The 22733-nt window shown below is 42.4% G+C and overlaps 1 protein-coding gene across 3 annotated transcripts in view; it reads right to left on the reverse strand.

The window, feature by feature from the left end:
- Window positions 1–22733, reverse strand: part of PRDM16 (PR/SET domain 16) — a 344075-nt gene that overhangs the window by 152619 nt on the left and 168723 nt on the right. For all 3 annotated transcript variants that reach the window (XM_064470162.1, XM_064470161.1, XM_064470163.1), the window contains exon 3: window positions 14057–14107. In XM_064470162.1, coding sequence (XP_064326232.1) covers window positions 14057–14107 — 51 coding nt within the window. The remainder of the gene's footprint in view (window positions 1–14056; window positions 14108–22733) is intronic.

The raw sequence follows: 22733 nt of genomic DNA on the forward strand, positions 1-22733 counted from the left end.
GTTTAAGAGGTAATTTTCAGCCTTTCAGATCAACTTCCTCTTAACCTGCCAGCTCTCCTGAGCACCAAATCCACTTGAAAATGGGACAAAAATGTTTGGCTGATAAGGAATACTGAAACCAAAGAGCACAAAACTTACCAGGCACCATTAAAGAAAAGCAAAAAAAGTCTAAAATAAGAAGAAAAGCATTCACTGCCCCCACCTCACTCACTTTTTTCAGTATGCCGCAGCTGGCACGTGCAGCCTACCTAGAGGAGGAAAGGGCAGGCTCGTCTCCGTGCCTCCTCCACTCCACGGCTTGCTTTCACACTGATTAACAAGATAAACTTATAAGCACCATAAAAAAGCGTGAGGCTAGAAAGGATTGCAGGAAGTTATCAAGGCTATTCCCTTATTCTAATGCAGGATTGTGTATATCTAGTCCAGCCTGGCAGGTGTTTGTCTAAACCTCTTAAGAGCCTTCAGTGGCAGATATTTTATCTCCTCCCTAGAGAGTCTACTCAGGTACTGAACTATTCTAGTATTTCATTTTTCTTAACATCTAACCCAAATCTTCCTTGCTACAAGGCTGGCTTCTTTGCACCGTATTCTGACGGATGTGTGATACAGATGATCACCCTTTAGTTTAATGCAGAATATGAATTTTAGCTTCAGCTGCTTATTTTGCAGAATGACATCTGCTTATCTTAAAGAGATTTTCCAGCAGAAGCACAATCAGACCGAATTTATTTATTTAAAGTATTTCTGTTCCTTTTAAAGAGGGTTTCCCTCTGCCACCATATTGGCATTGCAGTTGTCTCCATGAATTGAGATGCTCAGCTGTTTTCTTTTTTAAAAAGGAAACGGTTATTCGTTTAGGTAGACATTTAAAGAAAAAATCAAACAAATATTTGATGTGCTGTGTTAGCATGAAAAGGGGGGGGCGCTGTGTAAGCACAGTAAATGCAGGTGAACTGTTTTATGTGAGTGAAAACAAACTAGGGGAAGAAGGGCTACCAGCAAAGGTAAACCATGGCTGTGTAAATACAAAGAGAGCGGCATGATTATTCACAACTGGGAAAGACCAAACACATGGCTATTAGAATTCAGGGTCTGACATAATTTAAGCATCACAGAAAAAGAATACAAGAAGCACAAGACTAACTGAACAAGCAGAGATACAGGATGATACGGTGAATGAGATTGACAGAATTTTTTTCCTACCCAAAGAGAGTCCCGCACATTTGCTGACTGACACTAACCAGTAAATCAACCACATATCTGAAAAACACATTCTTGCTCTTCAAAGCCTAAAAACATGAAGGGTTCTCCTCTAGCATAACAGTACCACAGTAACAGCAATTGTTTCCAGCCATTCAAATCGATCTGCGCAGGACTGCATCCGTCTGACGGCACTTTGAGGCGGGGGCCAAATCTACCAGTGCTGCCATCAGGCAGTTCTTGGTTATCCCTCCCTTTCTGGAGTAAGTCACTGGCACATGAGTGTGTTGTTCATAATATTTACCACTCACTATCTAGTCCTCTTCTCAAATCTATTGTTATGCCAACCATATCTACGTTCGTGGCTCTCCTTTGTTATGGAACAATCCATCTAGAGATACTAAAAGAAAAAGTCCTTGCTCTTTAATTCCACTAAACCTCTGCAAGAAGGAAAACACACACTCAAAGCCTTGTCCAGCTCTGAAGCATTTCTCAACTTTCAGAGAAAAAGAAAAAAAATCCATTAGCTTATTTTCTCATTATTTATGTACATAAGCTTCTAACACTTCAAGGCTTTGGCTAACACTGCCAACAGAACGGAGAAAATACAACAAGGAAACCTATTTCTTGGGTATTTCCAGCCCAGTTAGTGTGAGGAATTAGAAGAAATTAATTTAAAGAAATGCTATGTGCACGGTTTTCATCAACGTTTTTTCAGACCAAAGGGGTTCTGATGAATTTCAGAGATGCATCCAAACTTCTGAGCAAGTTTCCAAACCAAACAGACTGCAAACTCTGACATTCATCAGTGACTTGTTTGCCAACCTCCCTATCATACAGCAAAAAGGGCCATTTAAAATCATCTCAGAACAATCTGCTTTCACGGTCATGGTCGTTTTACAAGCTTCCATCTGTGTAACACTTTTAAGTCACAAGAACACAAACATTCATATAGAAATGGCTAAAGCCTTGGTCTAGGTTCAGAAATAACATAGACATATACCAAGATTAAATAATAAACCCTGTTTTTCTGACTTCATTGCTCTGAAAAAACTCGTTATCTGGATAATAATAATTAAAATGTCTACTTGATAATATTTTGGCTTTTTTTCTTGGATTTAAAGTTATTTAAATTCAAATTTAATTAATATTATTTAAAGTTATAAAAGTCATCGTACAGCTGAGGGAACAGCAATCTGGGCACAAAAAGTGAGGTCCTTTGCCTGAAGTCACCCCAGCTTCAGGACGAGGAGGGAGCTGTGCTGGATGCTCTACTGTAGACATTAGACATGTACCAAGATAGCAACCCCTTGCAAAGATGAGTTTGATCTTAAAGCCTAACGCTTCTGGACCCCGGGATTGCCCAGTTTTTCCCAAGGGCGGTACAGATAAACTGAGGTTCGCTTAGCAGGAGATACGATGCTCTCTGCAGTAAGCCTATCGAAGCAAAGAACAAATAAGCATATGGTGAACATCAGAACTGGACTGGAAGATGGGATACCATTCAAATTAGAAGTTTTTATTGGCAAAAGGACCAGCAAATATAAACCGCCAGGAATAAATTTACATTGGAACTTAGAAGACGTGTTCTAGTCATCAGAAGACAAAAAGCCTGAAAGAAATTATCTTACTTAAGGGGGCACAACCTAATTATGAAAGTTTGTACAACCTTACTGCATGCGATTGTAGGAAATTGGACAAAATAACCCAACAGGATTGCTCCAGACCTCTGTTCCTAACAGGAATTAAGGTAAAAGAGAAACAACCACCCATATTAAGCACATGAGCTAACAGAAGAGGAATTATGTCAGAACAATGACCATTGTAACTCGAGACAGACTGACGTGGAGCTGAGCGTCTCGGAAGACGGACAGTGTTTTTCTTGGTGTATAGATTTACACAGCAGCCCGGCACCATCATATCTGAACCTTTGCCAAAAGTTTTTCAGGATTCACCTTTTTCAAGATTCCCATGACAAAATGACAAATCTCCATTCCAAGGACGCGGTAGCTGAGTGAGAGACTACTTGAATTTGCCAGCGTATCTCAGCAGGTAGCCCCAAGCTACCTGCAAGGGTGTAACTATAGAAAGAGAAAAAAGTTAATCGGACACTAAGGGAAGTGAATGAACAATGAAAGTCGATACTTGTCTGGTTTTATAAAGACATATATGTAATTGCAGGGGGAAATACAAAAAAAGAAAATTCCTCTTGATTAATTTTAAAATTTAATTCTTTATAGAAAGACGACTAATACCTCTTCAGCACTATCATAAAAACTACCTTGATGCAATAGCATTTATTTAAACTCCCAGAGTTTCCTCCAGACTGCATGTAAGGAAGACATATAAGAATAAGAAGGTATAAGAAGACGTATAAGACGACGTATAAGTCGTCTTCAGGGTGACGCAAGCTAAAGCTTAGGACTGAGATTCCAGTGGAAATTAAAAGAAACAATTCCTTTAGGTCTTCTGGAACAGAAGGAATTATTGCATCAACCAGGGCCTAAAATGGTCTGACAGCAGATATGCATAACTCTCTCTGCAGGAATTGGTAAGGATCTGGAAGCGTGCTCAGCAGCAAGCTAAACCCACTCTTCTCCGAGGCCAGCTTTCATTGCAACAAACCCCTAAAACAATCAGGTAACTCATAAAGATTCGGAGATAACATGCCTCGATGCGACAGAACATTTCTTAATTTCAGTTAGTTATAGGACACATTAATCATAAATACAAGCAGGAAGAAAACTTACTTGAAAGCTTATAAACTAGTTTAGAATCTATTCCACAGTTTTCTATACCTCTGTTCTATGCCTCTGTGTTGTATTTTAGAATAAAGAGGAAAAAAAAAAGAACAAAAAAATAAGTCAATCACTTGGGTGGCCAAGTAAGGATTTAAGCACTTAATTTAGGTTCCTCTACTACTACTATTTTTTTTTTTAATGTGCCTCCTGTCTGTGTGCTTTAACAGCTGGTCAAATAGTACCCGCAGAACTGTAAATTTCGAAGAAAAGTAACCAGACTTCAACTCCCGACAGCTGCCTGACCGGACAGAAACTGTCACCAGAAAACCCCATGCAGCGCTGAGGGAGAGATAACGTTCGTTCTTCTCGGCTCAGGAATTTAATCAGGGGATTTTCAACACTTCACAACATCAAGCTAAAGCTGGAAGTTCAGTGAAAATTACTCAAGTCCTAACTGAAGATGGAAGGATAAAGTTCACATTTCACGCTATTTTTTCCATTATCTTGTCCTTGGGGTTACGTGTCTGTCAGGAAGAAGTTACTGCTAATTCAGCGAAGGTAAAAGCAAAGGCAACGAGAGCGGGCCTTATGAACGGCAGAGCAGCTCACGCGCCGGCGGAGGGGCCGCAGAGCGGTGCGGGCGATGGCGCGCCCGCGGCTGCCCCGGAGCCAGGCCACGTCCCGCGGCTGGGCCAGGCCCCGCAGGGGCTCGCCTCCGGCGCTCCTCTCCCGCCAGCTCCACGTCCTGTAATGAGCTGCTAAATTTAGAAAGTGCTGATCAGCCAGCGGGAGGAAGAAAAATAAAACACGTATCTGAATTCCAGTTGCCATCAAGTAACCAACTCGTAGGTCATCTTGAAGAACGGTGAGGCAATTATAAATAGCATTAGCCTTCTTCAGACTTTATACCTCTTCTCACTATTGCTCCGAGAAATCCCCACGCACACGAAAGAGCACTCATGTCTGCCTGTTTTAGCAGGACCAAAGCTGTAGGTCCCTTGAATCTCACACGAAACCTGCCAAACATGAAAGCAGAAGTGGATTCATGCAAGTAGAGGCTACGTCCTCCTTCTCTGGAAGCTAGGCAATGCGGGTGGTGAGCTGTAGCTCGCAGCCCGGGGCGGAACGGGGACTACCCCCGCAAGCACGGACTAACGCTGACTGAATTGGTAGCTCTGGAAATGAACGATGCCAGCGTAGAGTCTTGGACGTGTTGCAGTTTCCTCAACTGCTGCTTTATCTCCTCCTTGGGAAGGACAAAACCAGCCCTGCAAGCTCTTGTGTCTCTGAATTAGCATGCAGGGCATTTTGGACTTGGCACGTCCTCGTCAGTTTAAATACTACATAAATGCTCACTGCTATTGTAGACATAAATTAAAGCTAAGACTAGAATTGATTGTACATTTCCAAACTCAAAACTATTTTGTTGAAAAGTTACAATTTTATTAAAGCAAAGTATTTCCAGAAATTAAAATTTATCAGAAGCTAAAGGAAATAATCCGAAAGTATAACTCAGTTCAGTTTCAGCAAAATATTTTTGGCTCAACTCGAAATAAAGTTTTGAAAACTCATGGTGTTGTGGAAAGAAACAGTAAAAAAAGAATTGAGGACAATTATTAAGACGCGGAGCCAAAATCTCCGCCTTACCCTCAAATAAGTCTGGTTTTGTATTGCGGGTGTCAGCAGAGAGCACTCATGCAGCTACTGTATCTGCTACACAGAGCAAAGGGAATGAGCTTCATTTGCTTACGAAGTGCTGCCTTCGCATGCTGAAATTTCCATGGGTAGAGAAGGTACTGCTGAGCGTCACTGAATAGCTGACTTCTAGTAATTATTTTTCTCTCAAAACTGCCCTATGAAAAATAAATTTGGGCTTTTTTCAGAACACATATTTTATATTCTCATAAAAACCTCATCTAATCTAAAACCCCATCTAACTGGCATCATCAAAATATACTGCGCTCCTGGAACGTGCATGGGACAACAGTCATAGCTTTACTGCTTGGTAAACCCCTGATATATTTCTAGAGAAGAATATGGAAAAAATAAAAAAAGGAACAAAAGCATTTTTTGTTTTCGCTATGATATATATATTTAATTATAGGTCACTGGCATCCGGTTCCCTGCTTTTTGGCTTTTCTTTTTCCCTTTTAAAGCCACACCATAGGTGCTAGGGGCCAACTTCAAGTCTCTCTCCCTGCTATTCACCACCCCCCCCCCCCACTTTCTTTCCTCCCCAATTACTGTCCAGGTTTTTCTTTTTAGCTAGCGAGCTCTAATAGGCCTCCTACCTGATATATATTCTCTTTAATAGCGGCACAATGTGATTAACCGAATACTGCACACACCTCAAGATTACAGATTATATTAATAGAACCATCTGGCTTCTATAATGTATGTAATGTATACAATAAATCCTGATTCCAAATTTCACTCTGGAACAGAAACCTGTCCTGCTCAGTGCAATCTATTCTTACAACTCTGATGTATATTCCCAGTACTGCGTAAATAACTGGCGGCAACACACGCACGCACGCGTGCTTGCAGCTCCCTCCTCCGCTGCGGTATCGGTTACAGGCTTCTCGCGCTCCCGGTCCATCCCACGTGTGGTTCTGAGTCCAGACGTAATTCCAGGAATACCTCCTGGCACGCTCGCCCTCTGCACCCGAGGAGGAATTGCAGAGCGGACCGAGGTGGGGGTTACCTTCGAAGTTAACATACAGTTTTGAAATCCCAGAGGCTATCATTCCAAAATTTGTGATGTTTTGTCTACTCTGGTGATTTAAGGTTTGTCAGAAAATGTCAGAAAGGCCACGAGGCCAAGGGCTTCCTGATGACTGAGGATTTTCTTTCACATGACCTTCCTGAAGTTGATTTTGGGCTCCAGACAGTGCTGCCTTCAGCTCTGACAGGGGCCGGCTGGCAGCAGATTCATGGGGATCTCTGGGGCATTCTGGCATTTTTAAACTGAGTAGAGGCTGTAATACCTCCTAATCATCCAGAATATTATTTCACTAGTAATCGTCTTACAGGCGGTATGTAAATGCCAGCCTTTCAGCTTGCAGTTCATTTTGTTAGCAGAAAAAAAAGAGTGTGTGCTCAAAGGTATGCAAACAATTAAAAACATACCTTGATTCAAATGAATAAGCGCATATGTAGAGCACTTTTAATTTCACATATGGTGTTACATGTGGTTTTTCAACAAGGGATCATTAATTATATGTACACTCAGAGATAAGCAGGATTGTGAGAAAAGTGTTAAAACCGTTAATGTGTGCTTGTGGATCGTTCTCAGAAGCACCAAGCAGAGAGAGCTCACTCACAGGGATATGTGGGTTTCACACTATTTGGGAAGCTCTTAGCCATAAAAAAGTTTATAGATCTTAAATTTGCATATGCCTCTGGCATAACCGATTACTCAGCCAAAATGTCTTAGCAAGTCTCCTTTACTCGCATTGTTCCACGGAACAGCCGGACCTTGCCGGCCACGAGCCAGCGTCGGAAAACGCAGCTCCCCAGGTGAGCTCCCCGCCGCCCGGCAGGGCGAGAACGGGAATGGCGTGAGGCTTTGCCCCTGCTCTTCCACAAATACGCACCAACGGAGGATGTTTTGAACCACTTACAAAAAGAATGAATTTCTGACTGGCTAGCTAATGAATTACCCTTTCTGCCCTAATGAGACGAGGTTCCACTGACGCTGAAATATGACTCTGACACTTATTATAAATGACCAGTGGAGTGGTTTTGGCTTCCCCCCCACACACAGACCACTGGTCGGGCACAGCGGTTAAATAAAACAGCAATTTGGACTTGACTCTACTACTCACGCTTCCTATTCAGAGATGCGGCAGATCACCGATAGAAACCGATGCCAGTGGGTTGGTTTGTTTTGTCAAGGGAAGAACCTCCACCCTTCTCCCTCCCAAAAAAGTGTAGCTGGTTTTGCTGAGAACTTGAGGCCACCATCGAGTGTTTATGTCTGAGGCGCATTATACGAAGGCAAGGTGACCTCTCATAACTGTCTATGCCTGAAGTTAAGCGGACGCTTTTATCTTAAGAGATACTGTTCAGCAGAGATGCGTGTCATTTGGAGCAATGTGTATAAATAGCTCAGCAACACATTTCGGACACTTCCCTCTCAGCTACAGCAATTCACTTATTCAAGAAAATAAGACAGCAGGTTATAAATTAGTGCTAAAAGAACAAAGCAACGCCATTGCTCTTTGGTTTATACCGGTGGCTGCAGTGATTTAAGAGTCAACTCGCCTAGAGTGGAAGGGAGGAAAAGAACCACCTTAATCTACAGAAAGGACTTATTTAAAACTGTATGAGGCGTTCACACCGTATCCACGCCTTGCATGAACTTGCCAACAGCGAACACAGTCAATGGCCATTAACCACCCTGACCGTCTGTACCGCCGGAGAGAGACCTGTGCCGAGGCACGCCGTTCCATCGTGTTGTGATGCACGTGGCTCGAGTTGACTCGAATGTACTGGAGATACGGGGAGAGCAAACTTAACCACTGCTAGTCCTGTTAACTCGGCCTGATTTATGGGTTCAAAACCCCAGAGACCCCTTTACGGAATCATTCATCATACACACACACACTATACGATCAAGCCCAAACATCTGTATCAGAGAAATTAAACATACAACATTATTCCTGCAAAAATAATTTAACCATCACTTTCTTCGCCGACTTTTCTGGCCAAGCCGTACACCTTTTTTTTACTTTACATGCTTCATTTCAGCAAAATCAAGGATGCAAACTTCTTAGAAGTACTTAGTTTCCATGGAAACCTAAGCTGACCGCAACATTATTGTTCTCAAGAGGGAACTGACTTTACTATATGTTCATTCACTGAATTAATGGACTCCTGGTTCTTTTATTAGAAGCTCTCTAACAATGGAAAGAGAGAAATGTTATAAAAAAGACTCTCAGACAACTGTCCACTCTTTTGTCCAGGGCTTATTGGAATGACGCAAGTCCATTCAAGGAAAGATTATAAAAATCAACTCCAAGCTGCCTCTGTTTGTGGCAGCTAAACATACCTTTATTTCATAAAGATACAACCTGTAAAACAAGCAAATTAAAGCTCTTTCTGAAATAGTAACTGCAAGGCAGTGCTGATGTTGAAACCGGACTTTAACTGCGATAACTGGGTATTGCTACACAATCTCGTAGGGTTTTGCGAAGCATCATTAACCTCCGGTTCAGTCACTGCGCAGCGCTGTCTTCGGGCTCTCCATAGTCCGGTACATTTTATAAGAACACGCTCTCCTTTTTTAAGCTAAATTTAAGCACACAAAAGCAGGTGATATTTTTAAAATAATTCAGTCTGGTTAACAGTGTAAATCCTCAGCAAGTATGAAGACCGCTTTAAAACCACTAAAACCGGGGGTTTGGCTCTTCAATACACAGAACCGGAAGATGAAGAAATATAATGGAAATTTGGATTTTAAAATCTTTACTTACAGTCTCAGAACACCTTCTATTAGATACAGATAATAAATATATTCGTAATACATACTAAATGCAGAAATGCAAACGTATTTTGTGCGAAGCACCGCAAATCCAGGAACTTTAAACAGCTCAGGCTAAAATCTCTAGGTCAATCTCTCTCTGCATGTATAATATTATGACAGACTGTGCTTGGGCCTGAGGGTGTATGGCCCAGCTCGTAATTGCTCCACAAAAGACAGTTAACAGTTCCCTTGCTCTTCTCTAACTACCTTCCTGACTGCTTATTGAAGTCTGATTTCTTACTCCTCTGGGTCATCATTCATCAGTCCTACAGATCCCACTGGGAGAGACCGACCAGACCTTTCCATATCCCTTGTTGCCAGAGGCCATTTCTGACGGCCCGTGATATAGAAAATGTCTTCACAGCAATCCAGTGGGACAAACTATGGTTATAATACCCAAATAATCATTTTGCAAATTATCATAATTATCAATCAATCATCTTGTGTGAACAATGTGTTTCTGAAGTATCAGATGGTTCTTGTGACCTGTAGCATTTTGTATATAATAATAAACCTGGAGAGATTTATGGCTCTATCCTGCTTTGCATCTGCAGTAACAAAACATCAGTTGGTTTTTACTTCTGTTTTAGGAATAAAAGCTTTCCATCTACCTAGGTTTCTTGTTTACTGCTTGATGCTTTCTAAAAGGTCAAGATTCCTAATCTCACCCAGTTTTCTAACAGTACCTTCATTTTTTAAAAAAAGATCTATGGGATTTGGGAGTAGGGGATAAATGACTGTGCTGCATAAATTACTTTTGGTTTACAGTCTCATCACCGTTGTATTACCAGCTTCTAGAATTTGCAATGTAGGTACAAAGTCAGCCGAAGTAGGGGAAAAAATCGGTTTTGTCTTCAGTTTTTGTTGTTGTATTTTGTGCAGCACCAGATTGAATCCCACTCTTCTGGAGCTGATAGCATCTCCCGCTCCCTGTGCAGTACATTCTTGTTAATGGATAAATTCAAGCTCTCGAGAAAGTCAAAGAATAAATTTAAAGCCTTTTGCCAAATGCCTATCCTATTGGATTTTGATAAGACGGCTATTGAGCTTTAATAATGTCTTCTATCCTTTTTCAGCTGGCCCTTAACATGTCTCTTTATTTGTCCCTAAAGCCTCTTCAGCGATGCCTTTTTATTACAAGTCTCTCAGCTTGCTCTCAAGGGAGACAGGGTCGACAAGAGTGATAGATAGATAACTCTATAGATTATCTCCCACAGATGTTTTCTCTCCAGTAGCCCCTCAGGCTATTCCCTCTAAGTAAACAGAAACGAAATAGAGAGTCTACTGAAGAGAGAAGTCCCTGAGGTCTCTTGTCACCACAGTCAGAAAAACAGCCCATCCAGAGGAGGTCGGCTAGGAGCTCTGCACACAGACCCTCCTTCAATATGATTCTCAAACCATCATCCAAAGTGACTTTTAGAGGAGAGAGAAATACACCTAGCGTTGCTCCTTGGAAAAAAGGGTGTCTTGTAACGGACGCTGGCCTTGTTTCCTGCCGGAGGAAGTCTCCATCTTTCATCTCCCTCTCAAAGTTAAATCAAAATGACAATGAAGATAATGATAACGAGCCATTTTTCCAAGGTATGAAATGCAGCGAGAAGCTTAGGAAATTCCGGGCAAGAGAACGCGTGAGCTGCTTTCTAAACAAAATAAACAGGCTGCCGGAAGATGGCTTGGAAAAAAAGGGCATTCGGGAACATGGGACACTATACCCACAGGTATAACCGACATGCTTGTGCGCTTCTCTGGACGTACACGTTCAGTTCACTAAAAAGAGTGAATCTATTTTAGCATTACGTTCACAATCTCTTATTGACAATTAAACAGGATGAGGAGCTGGTGTATGTTTGTGCAAGTTACACTAAACATCGGCAAAGCAGATAAAAGGAAAACTCGCTGGGAATATCCCACGTTTCAGCCTATGGCACAGCACATTTCCAGATACACAGAAATGATCCTGGATATGGGCCCTTGAATAATAGTGCTAGAAATCTTAGGTCTGGTGAGACAACCACTAACAAAGGAATCGGCTTTCTGGTGTTAGTGGTCCCAGCAGAAATAACAGCAACACAAACTGAAAAATACTGGACATAGCGGGAATATACTTCTTATTCTGCTCCAAGCCAAAAAAGGGCCTGCTTTATTGTACAGTATAACAGTGTCCGCCCTGCTACACCTTCAGACTTCTCACTGCCTTTCAGTTTAGGAAAGGTTACACAAGAGATATTTTTTTTTTTCCTGGCAGATTAGCAACAGAAACAATATTGGGGTCAATTTTTAAGCAGAGATTGCTTCCTGTGCATCTTCCTATACCTCTCACTGCCACTGATGCATCCCTTCCCTGCCCTGTTTTTTCACTGTTTGTACAGATTTTCTCTGCATTCTAGAGGTTATTTTTTTTCTCTTTCTAGTCCTTGTTACTACCCAATTCTGAATCCATGATACAGCAGCCCATCAAATGTGCCAGGGGAAATTATGGTCCCTCTGTTTGGCACTGATTTCTTTTTCTCCTAGTTTAAATCAGCCCACCCACTACAGTTACATTTGTCTTCAGTCACCTCCTCGCCACCAACTTATCTCTGAAGGAACAGGAATAAATTGAAGTCAAATCTCAACCATTGTGTCTTCAGTGATATGACAACTGAATGACTTAGAGAGGTTGGGAAAGGAAATCTTCTCCCAAGAGGGTTTTGTGCCACTGGAGCAAAATGCTGGACTACAACTTACAAACAATTTGAGGATACTACAAAAACTGTACAGAATGATTTCTTCATTCTTTATTTTTCATTTTCTTCTGACTGAAAAGCTGTCTAGCAGTAGTCTTTTCACAAGCCATAAAGTTTAGACTTGAACTCTTTACCTTACTGCTTTGACCTTTTTTACCCTAGCTGTAAAACCCTACTGCCCATCCTTCAATAAATTTATCACCTCATAAACTCCCACTAGTCCTTCTCTACAATGCATTTAAAAGACAGAAGTGGAAGGCCAGTCCTTCCCCCCTTAGTCAAATATCATAATTGTCCAGTTTTATACCTGCTATACAGGAAAATATTTAAGGACACAGTATTTTTCAAAGACCTGTAGTTTTTGCAACATTCTCCTTTGAAATAAAAGTAATCAAAGTTTAAATACAAACCCATGTATCGAACATATAAACCTGCCAGTCTAACATTTCCTTCTACCCTTGCTTCATACAAAGCCTGCTCTCTTTAGGGGGACATAGATTCCGCGAGGTAGGGACGTAGAATTTATTTGTGATCTCGTAATTAAAGTCTGAGAAAGAAATAGCTGAGCAGTCCTGAGCCATGGAGAATCTACTCCATCCTTGGGCTAAGTGCGTCACGATAATAGGAACCTGCCACCTTGTCACCATGTCTGCTCAGACAAAAGGATCCCACAGAGGCAGAGACAAACACCACATGAGTTATGGAGATGCACAAGGTAAAAAGTTCAGCGGTATTGCGATAGGTCCTTTGCAAGGTCATTGGATGGTCAAAGGATGCTTCATATTGGTAGCCTGGCTTTCAAAAAGAAAAGCTTATTTTTCTTGCTGTGGCGAGAATAGAACGGTCCATACCGGACATGGATCTAAATATCTTTTCCCAAACTAACTTTGGAGCCTGACAAGTATTATATTTCACTTTGTTTGGCAGAGCGAAACAAGCGTTTCCTTTTAGCTTTCAGAGTTAAGACACAGTATTGAAGCTCGCCTAAATGGATGAATAAAAATGGCAGTTGTTGCGAGTTCCAATTTAACATATTTTCCACTTTCAAAAACTCATATTTTATGAATAGGACTGTGAATAGTCATTATAAGACAATTGCATATGAAAAGAATTACAGCTAGTTCATTATTCCAACACGGACACACTACCTCTAGACATCTAGAGAGGCTATGATCAAATACGACTTGTAACACTTTACTTTAGTAAAGCCGTTAACCAAAAGACAGCCACGGAAAGAATGTCATTTTAGTGTTACTGAGAATAACCCCAACCGAAAGAGTAGGCTGGCTACTGAAATATGTAGTGCTGAGGCTGCCTCACAGCTACTATGAAGAAATTTATACAGCTGGGCTGTATTTGGAACACATTTTTCTCTGGTCAGTATTATAGTTTATGCATCACAAAGTGATGAAAAGCACCGCTAATACATCACATGAGTTAAATTTTATCCTTTCATCTATCTATTCCTTCTCCCTTGGACTTCACATAAGCCACATTTACATGGTGAAGTGACCTCTAAAAATTTAGCACTTTTAACAAAGGACCAACATTTTCTTTTACTGGAAAAGAAGTAAATGAGGTTTTTCGATTTGGACTGGGAGCTGTTTATACTGTAGCTGAATCAAGGAACACTTCAAACTATTATTTTCTCTTTCATAAATACTGGAATCACAAAAAGACAGAAAAATACGCCAGTAGAACCACAATACTTAACCCAAAAAAGCAACAGCAAATATTGGAAAACTTTTACGACGCTATTGTGATACACACCTTTGTTCAAAAGTAAGAAGAGAATAAAGTGTCTAGGTGTATTAAAAAGCCAGACAGTAAAACAACTTGTGTAAGATTGATCCATATCCTACCTTTTTTATATTGCCTTCTTGGGAGGTCACCTCGGGATCAGTCAGCATTTGCTGAGAAAAAAACAAAACAGAAGAAAAATTAAGTTGAATTGCGACTAAGAATGTTATAAAATAATAAAGACGATTATGATTATTATTATTTTTAAAGGCCAAAACTCTCAACCGCAACAGAGAGAGACAGGCGTTTTGGAAGCTAGATGGAAGGCTTACACCAGAACTACTATTACTCCCACACAGTTTAAGCTTCTATAAATAATTTCTTTAGATTTGGCTGATGAGAACACGTGTTTCTTTCCCAAATGGCAGGTGATGTCGAACATGGGCACTGAGAGGACGGAGACCTGCGGGCTCTCTGAAAGTGAGCCCCATGGAGCCCCAGCTCGCCCTGCCGCCAGGCCACCTCAGAGGGACGGTGACGGCCAGGGCCAGTGCCAGGGGTGCTCCCAGCACCCCCGTGTGACGCCAGAGGCACCTTTCGCCTCGCAAACATGATCGCCATCCCCTCCTGCAGCCTGGTGCCAAGCCAAGAGCTTCACGGCCCAGCAGCGGCTGTGTCCCCGCGGCCGGGGATGCTTCCAGCAGCTGCGCGGGAAGCTCCGTAATTCCTCCTCCAACAGAGGTGTGGTGATACAAGTCATTAAAACGCTGCTGTGTTCTACCTCAGATTAGGTCTAGGTCAGCAGGCATTCAGGGAGGTCAAGTACCTAAACTTTCTATCACACCGGAGAGCCCCATCATGATAAACACACCCCACAAGGACTGGATGGAGCAGCCGGACTCCAGGCATTTAAGTAGTTTCGCTGACCTCAGTGGGGATCTCTGATGCCTAAGGGTAAGCATATACTCAAGCGCTAGGGTGGAGTCAAGGTGCTCGGGACCTCCAGGCCCAGGCAACGTACTTTGGCTACCAAAGAAGAGCAGAAAAAAGCTCCAAGGAACAGAGATCAAAACGCAGGAAAACCCAAGACAAAATGAGAACGGTTGTATGTCGCGAAGGAACCTTACTTAGGGAAGGAAAGGGCCAAGGAGGCTCTGTTGCGTTTCAGCAGCTGAGGATTTGGCACAAAGTTCTTGGAGCCCTTTGACCATGCCCAGGTGAGACCGACCGATTTACAAATTTCAGAAACGTTGGCAGTTGCCTCTGAGCTCAGCTGTAATAACAGCGTGTCAAGTTTTAAATAGTCAGAATCCTAAACCATTCTGTATTTTACAACAGCTCTAATAGATACTGAAATTGCGGTTTAGAAACTAGCTGAAAGCAAACAGGACCAAGAGGTGAATACCAGAGCAATAAAAATCTGTGTGTTCCTGCACCGGTGTGTGCACACACACGCTGAAATCTCACCCTGAACGACTGAAAGTTGGATATCTATCACGCACGGTTAGAAGCACGCGTCGCCAAGCTGCTGGGGAATCGCTGGCGCTTCTCAGGTGCAGAGCACTCGCAGCTCCCGTCACCGTCGCTGGGAGCTTGCGACCCTCAAAAGCCTTTTGAGAACTAGGCCATGGAACTTTCAGAGCTGTCATACAGAAACGCCTGTGCTAAATGACTTAAAAGCCTTCATGGAACACTGCTGCTTCCAAATGAAGACACTTAGCTATAATTATTATATGCAAAAAAAGAGTCTCTAAATACAATTGGTTAAGTATGTGCATAATCCACCCGTTCAACATGACCATAAACGTAGAGGGGAAAAAAATCAAAATGAAGTGCAAATTGGGCTGTGGTATAGTCCTGTATAAACAGGCTTAAGAGTCAGGAATTCCTGAGTCTGAATCTACATGCCAACACAAGCTTCCTTTTGTTGGTTTGGATAGATCTGCGCTCAAGGGGCAAGTTCTGTTTCTCAAACTCTATGTATTTTTTTTCCCCTTTCAATTCATAGCAGATCCCAAATTTCAAAATTCTTAGAGAACAGAATTTCTGTAAAAAGTATTTCATACATATTCAAAAATGGTACTTCTACAGAAAAGCATCAGCGGCTCTTTGTTTAACTGTTCATTCAGGATATTTCAAAATGGCTGATTTTTGACAAGGTGAAATATTTTTCCAGTTTCCTTCTACTGCGGAACTTCTGGGGAATCAAATCCCAATTTCATGAAGAATTTTTGTTTTGACAGAACCATCTCCACACTCAAACTACCAGAACATTTACATGTGGGAAAAGGTGTTTTAGCAGTAGTGGGAGATTAGGAACTCTTTTTAGATGGTATTTTCCATCCTTCCTTTACAGCAGACTTTAAAAAAGAGAGATGATTAAGTCCAAAATGCAACAGTGTGGGGCTGCGTTCTGCCTCAGACCTTCTGCATTAGCTTGGACATGGCCCATAACCTGAATGTGCCTAAATTGCCTCTTTGCCCATGGCCAAAGAAGAGGCTGACAGTTTGACGCTGAAATGGCTGAGCTATTTGGTGGGGTGTGGTGCGTATTGTGTGCGTGTAGGGGCAGAGGACAGACACCAAAGCCTCCTGCTGCCAAAACCACTGCCAGGGCTCTGACAGAGCCCGCAGAAACCTTGCGGAAATCTCAGAGCTCCTCCTGTGTCCCCAGCTCGGAGTGAAAACTGTCTGACCGCTCTCCGATCAGGCGCGTTCGCACGCTGGAAGCTCGTAGGGGCAAAGACCGTCCTGTGGGATCGCTCTCCGCAGCACAAGGAGAACTTGATGACTGCAGTACCGTGATGCAAATAGTACCTCCTAATTCAACGGGAAAGGGAGAAAGAGGGAAAGCAAGTACCAGATGTGATGTTTATTAATAAGAATAACAAAAGATACTTTGAAAATCTACTCATCGGGTAATGTTATCCCAGGCTGGGCTTCATCTCATGCGAATGCTGTAAGACTAAGTATAGCGCTTGACATGTACAGCGGGCTGCACTTTTGCAGTTAACACAGATGTTCTTAAACGTACTCAGAATTTACACCATATGCTTTTTCTATCAACCGATATGTTGATTTTAGCCAAAAGACAGACAACATGTCAGCAGCAGCCACGTCAGAAAAACTCGTGTTTTGGGAATCTGGTCGGAGGTGGATCTCCTTCGACTGCCGAGGAATTCCACTGCGTTTCGTTTCCTGGATTCAGGGAACTGGTGGCCACAGAATCCTGACTTAGTTACATTAGTTAGGGATGTGCTATAATTTTTGCAAAGCCTCCTGAATGTATACTAAACATGTCAAGTAACACCATGTGATTCTTTTTGAAAAACAGTTTACAAGCTGGCATTCTCCAGCTGCAGTTAACCCTAATTTGATTACATTACCGAGACAGATCACAATGAGCTTATGTAAATAGTAACGTTATCCATTCATTCCGTGAGCTCCGATAAACTGTCATTTAAAAAAAAACCAACCAACCCCCCCAAAAAAACTTCAATAGGCATGGCTTGATGCATTCAGCAAACTAACGACAAAGATGATGACAGATTACAACCTGCCCCTATTGTATCACTGTGAATCTTGATTTTCGAGAAGTGTTTCCACATCTGCTCCAAGCTGGAAACAGAGGAGAACGCCCAATAACTCCACAGAAGCCGGTATGCAGATAACAGCACTTTTTCCAGTAACGTGTTCTTCATTATCATCGGGTTCTTTAGTAAGACGTCAGCACATCACCGTTGAAGTCAGTAAGACTTAAAGCTAAGCAAGCACCTTAAACCAGTGCCCAGGTATCTGCCTTTGACACGCGCACTTCCCAAGCTGTCCTTCTCTAGGCCCGCTCTGCGGAGCCCCCCTTGCACCCCATCAGCCCAGCTCAGCGTTACAGGGACATCGCGCTCAGCTCTGAAACCCAGGCTGTGCCACCCGCACTGCCTTAAACCTGCCCCTTCTTCAGGGAATACCAGGCAGCCGGGTCATAAAAAATAACTATCTTGAAAACACTTATTTTGCCTTATACTAGAGCTGAGGGGATCTGATTCTTACTTGCGCACAAGTTCACGTCAATACTTCAGGTGGAATCACAGGCTACGTCCCTGCTGTGCCTAATTTGCTGTTGTTAATAGGTAAGTTACCCTGCCTGCCTGGGACGCGATGGCTATGCTGTTTGCATGCCCTCCCGGTGCACGTGTGAACACCATGACACGCAGAGCAAATGTTTTCTTCCAGCCAGCTCATTATGGGCTTTAAAAAATGCCTCAGCTGTGCGACTGAGAAGCAGTCATACCAGCACAGCACTCATACCAACCTGATACCGTGCATCCGAACCCTGGCTGGGATCTGCCACCTCCCGGACATGGTCTCTAGGAGGGTAAAACCGTTTGACCAGCTGCAACACGCGCCAGTTATTACGACTTCGTCCATGGAGCTGCCCCTGCCGTCCAGCACACAGAGAGCAGCTCAAGTATTCACACGCTTCGCCTGCTTTTCTGCACCTCTGTTCCAATTCGGCTCACGAGAGAACACCGTTATTAAGCTACATCTCTCGTTCTTCATAACTCCCATTAATTGTTCCTTTAAAAGTTTTATCCTGCAAAGTCCTGAGAGCGCTGGCCCTGGCCCAGGCAGGTATTTAAGCGAGTAGCATCAGTGAAATTCACAGAAACAGAAATGCTCGTGTACGGCAGCGCTTTTCTGGACGGGGCGCAGGAGCACAAACTCCTCGAGGGATACAGCCCTCCAGCACGGAGTACCCAGCCTCCCCTCGGGTATTGGCTAGACATTGCCACCTCCAGACACCTTAGAGGTGGGATATGGGGCGTTGGTATGAAAAAATCAACCTGCTTTTCAACTCTGCTAGTACGTGCTGGCTCACTTGGCTCTAACACGGATAAAGATTCTTCACAACTTCATGCCTGTCTCCATCTGGCTTTAGCAAATACCACAATACCATCCTCACTCCCCGGTGCCCAGGGTGAGCACGTGAAGTATTTTTCATTGTTATTATTTGCCTGAGACATGGCAAGCCATCACTCATTATATTGACAGATGCTGTTGCTGCAGCAGCAGCGAGCTAATCAGCTCTGCCATTAACACCTCTGTAGGTTGCACATAACAAATGCACAAGCAGGAAAGGGTTGGTTTATTTATTAACAATTTGCCAGTTTTGAATTTAAACCAAAAAGCTGATTTGTGCAAAATGGAACGCTGTCACAACGGCTGTTGCTTTTTGGGTTCTTCCGTGAAGTCTGGCATCGTATATAAAAGTCTTCTACAGTACATAGCCAGGTTATCAAAACCTCACGGCTCCTTTGCAGGAAGTCCTTCCAGCAGGTAGCCTAGATGCATCAGTAACCAAATAGGAACGTTACCCTGGATACCACAGAACTTCAAAGCAGCACACAGAACCAACACAAAATCTGCTGAGCTGATTTGCAAATGATCATTACATAAATATAAAAAATTAAGCAGTAAATTTTGTAAGCTCTGAACTCTCCCTGGAAGAAAAACATCTCCTTGAAAAGCCAACAGATTGAGGTCCAAAGACCGAGTTGCCTGAAGTTATATGGCAAATCAGGGGTACAATTCTCAACCTTTCGCCCTCGCTAACAGGCTGTGGAGCCTCCCAATTGAATAAACTGGAATAATTACTAATCTGGTCTATTGTCACCAAAGAGATCAAGTCCTGAAATACAAATAGAGCTATCGGTCCTCTTCCCTAAATGACTGTCATATGGAGGGCCGGACAGTGCTTCATGAGCCACAACAGCTCGTGCAAAACGCAGTAAGGGTTTAAACCCAGTTCATGATGTTATCTGAGTATTGGCAGGGAACAAGCTGGCTTAATATTAATTTTAGTCCAGATGCTTTGTGTGTAAACATTTTCACCTGTAGTTTGCGTATCTGTTTTTACCTTCCAGCACAAAGAGACACTCTTCATCTGAGCTTCCTGAACTTCCCTAAACACTGCAATGATTAATGCCCATTTTTGATACTTGATGATTTTATCTTTATAAATAGAACATCACTCAGCTAGGAAAACCTTGCCCGGGAACGCCTTTAAAACACGATCATCCCGAGACCCTCCAAGGTGGAGCTATGGAAAAGGTCAGAAATTATGTACACTGACATAGGCCAAATGAGTTGATTAAAAAGCACTAAAATGCTATTTGTGCATACAAGACTAACTCTGTTGGTGACAGACTTCGGAGGAATGTGGGTTCACAAGGACAGAAGAACCATATTAGCACCGTATTAAAGAAAATACATCTAAAATACACATAAACCTAATCTGGGATCGCCACGTTTACAGAGTGTTTCTTTACTGCCATTTGGTTTTCCCTGGGAAGCTGCCCCATCACTGCACAAACCGCTACAGAATAAGCCCATTCAAACCCTCCAACCTCCTTTGCAGTTCGGAGCAAGGAGGATGAGCAAGGCAAGCTTTGAAAACTGCCAGTAGCATGGCACGGGCTCACCCTGGTGATGACTGTAAGCACGTTGTTAAACTTTGCATTCAGGAGCTAAAACTGTCCTTTAAAACACACCAGCTAACAACCCTACAATAGCTAAGTCACCGAGATGATGTTCTTTCATAGTAAAGCCAGCGGGAGAAGGAACCCGCAGAAAACCATTTCAGCGCTTAAGAATTTTTTCTATAAGCCTCATTTTTAAAACGTAGTGATTTTACAGCACTTTCTGGCCAACAATTTACCAAATTTTACATTTTCTATAGTAAGTAAATTTGTGAAGCCCTATTAACCTGAGGAAACTTTCAATATCCTGCCTTGGGAATTTGAAACGAATGTGCCTGGAATTAAGAGGAAAGGGAGGAAAGCTCTTGTCTGAGAGGAAGAATTTCCTTTCCTGGCTGGCGAGTGAAGGAGGATGAACAGCACTCCTCTGACTGGCAAGAAACAAGCCAAGGGCTGAAAAGAGTATAAAGAATAAACCAACCATTCACTGCTAAGGGCAACCCCAGCACAATTGGGAACACTGTAGAGCAGCCAAACTGTGGTTTGTGGACCAGTAACAGCCTGCAAAGCCGTGGTATGCACTTCACAGACCATTTTATAACCATTTATTTTTCAGTTGAAAGTCTGAACAAAAAGGTGGTACAGTGCTGCACGAAAGACACTAAAAATTAGCAGGGATTTGTGGCCCAAAATTTCTGGTGATCCGCCGCAGGGAACACCTCTGCACTTGCTCCTGCCTGACGTCCTGGATGGCTTTACAGAGGAATTTTTCCTGTTTGCCAACTTTCAGGAGATCAAAATGCCGTTTACAGAGGTGAATCAGTACAGCTTATTCCAAAGGGCGTTCAAAAGAAAGGAACATCCCAAGTCATCGTTTAGTAAGAAACAGCGACTTCTTAGCACACGAAACAAACTTCTGTGCGTCCAGAAAGGTGCAGGTAAGCGCCAGGGGTAGTTAATGACAAGAATGAATGTCAAACATTAAGAATGTGTTTGAGAACAAAGGCTGCGAGAAAGAAAGCAAACCTGCAATTTACATACACGGTATCGCCACTTCTGGATCACTTCTTAAAGACACAACTCCTCCACGACATTGTGAGCGAGTTCAACTGCAAATACCAGGAAGTTAAACAGAATCTAATGGAGAGCATTTGTAATAACTTCAATAAGCTGAGGACTTGAGACTTTCAGCCAAGACAAATAAGAGAGGGTACTGATTAGTAAATGTCACTGTTTCTCTTGCCAAGCACTCAGGGACTGGTGATAGGAGAGTATTAAATATTATCTCACAGTCTTTAGGGGCTCTTTGATTTTATATTGCATTCTTATCGGGTTCTTAAAGTCCAGTGTTAATGAGCATGAGAAAGGCACTCAATAGTTTGGCAGTTTTGCTAAAAGAAAACGTATTTCATTCATTCCATTTTTCCCTGGATCCAAGTTGGAGATGCGTTTCCCTTTCATATGGTGCCACATCTAACCCCCCTCTATTCTTTTTCGCCATTCCAGCAATCCAACCCCACCTTTAGCAACTATCTATTCGCTATTACTATTGGAAAAAGGTAGGTTTTACCAGCTACAGAGAATGAGATCTTTAAGGACCCCAGAGTGGAGATGAAACATTTACACAGTAACTGCACACTCACTGCATCCCCCCCATTTGCAACACACAGCGATTCGTGAAAGAGGAAGTCCCAATTAATAATGTAAGCCTGGAAGTCTTTTGTCTAGTATTTTCTTGAAACACCTCCCAGAAAAGAAATATATAACTGTACACATGAGGGAAAAGAAAGTTTAAATTAATTATTATTTTCTTTTTAAAAGACCCCTACAAATATAATCTTGAACTCCCTTTTTCCTGAAGGGAAATTCTGTTATAAAACTCAGTTCCGAAAAGATGCAAAGGACACCTCCCTCTGCCTAGTGCTGAGCAGTGTGTACAGCCTAAGGATTAAAACAGAAGTTGTAAGTATTGAGTTGTATTTGTATTTAGGCCCTTTGTTCATCTTCGAACCTGGGAACATGCCTGGCAGACTCCTCTGCTAAATAAAACATGAGATCCTCTGACACAATGTGCTTCTGAACTGCAAACCAGTTACATCACCACTCTAACCACAGAGAAAACAGTAGTAAAATGGGAGCTCGAGGTCACCAACTCTAAATTCTGTCTGCCACAGAACTACATAACAGAATCACTTAATGTATCTAGAGCTATTTATTATCTGAGCAAAAAATCATCTTGAAGAGTGAAGTGTAATGTTTTGGTTAACAGATAAAGCTCTGCTGTTTGCAGCAATGTAAATGGATTGGACGGTTAGCTTTAGTC

This window comes from Phalacrocorax carbo, chromosome 20, assembly GCF_963921805.1.
Source record: "Phalacrocorax carbo chromosome 20, bPhaCar2.1, whole genome shotgun sequence".
Lineage (NCBI taxonomy): Eukaryota > Metazoa > Chordata > Aves > Suliformes > Phalacrocoracidae > Phalacrocorax > Phalacrocorax carbo.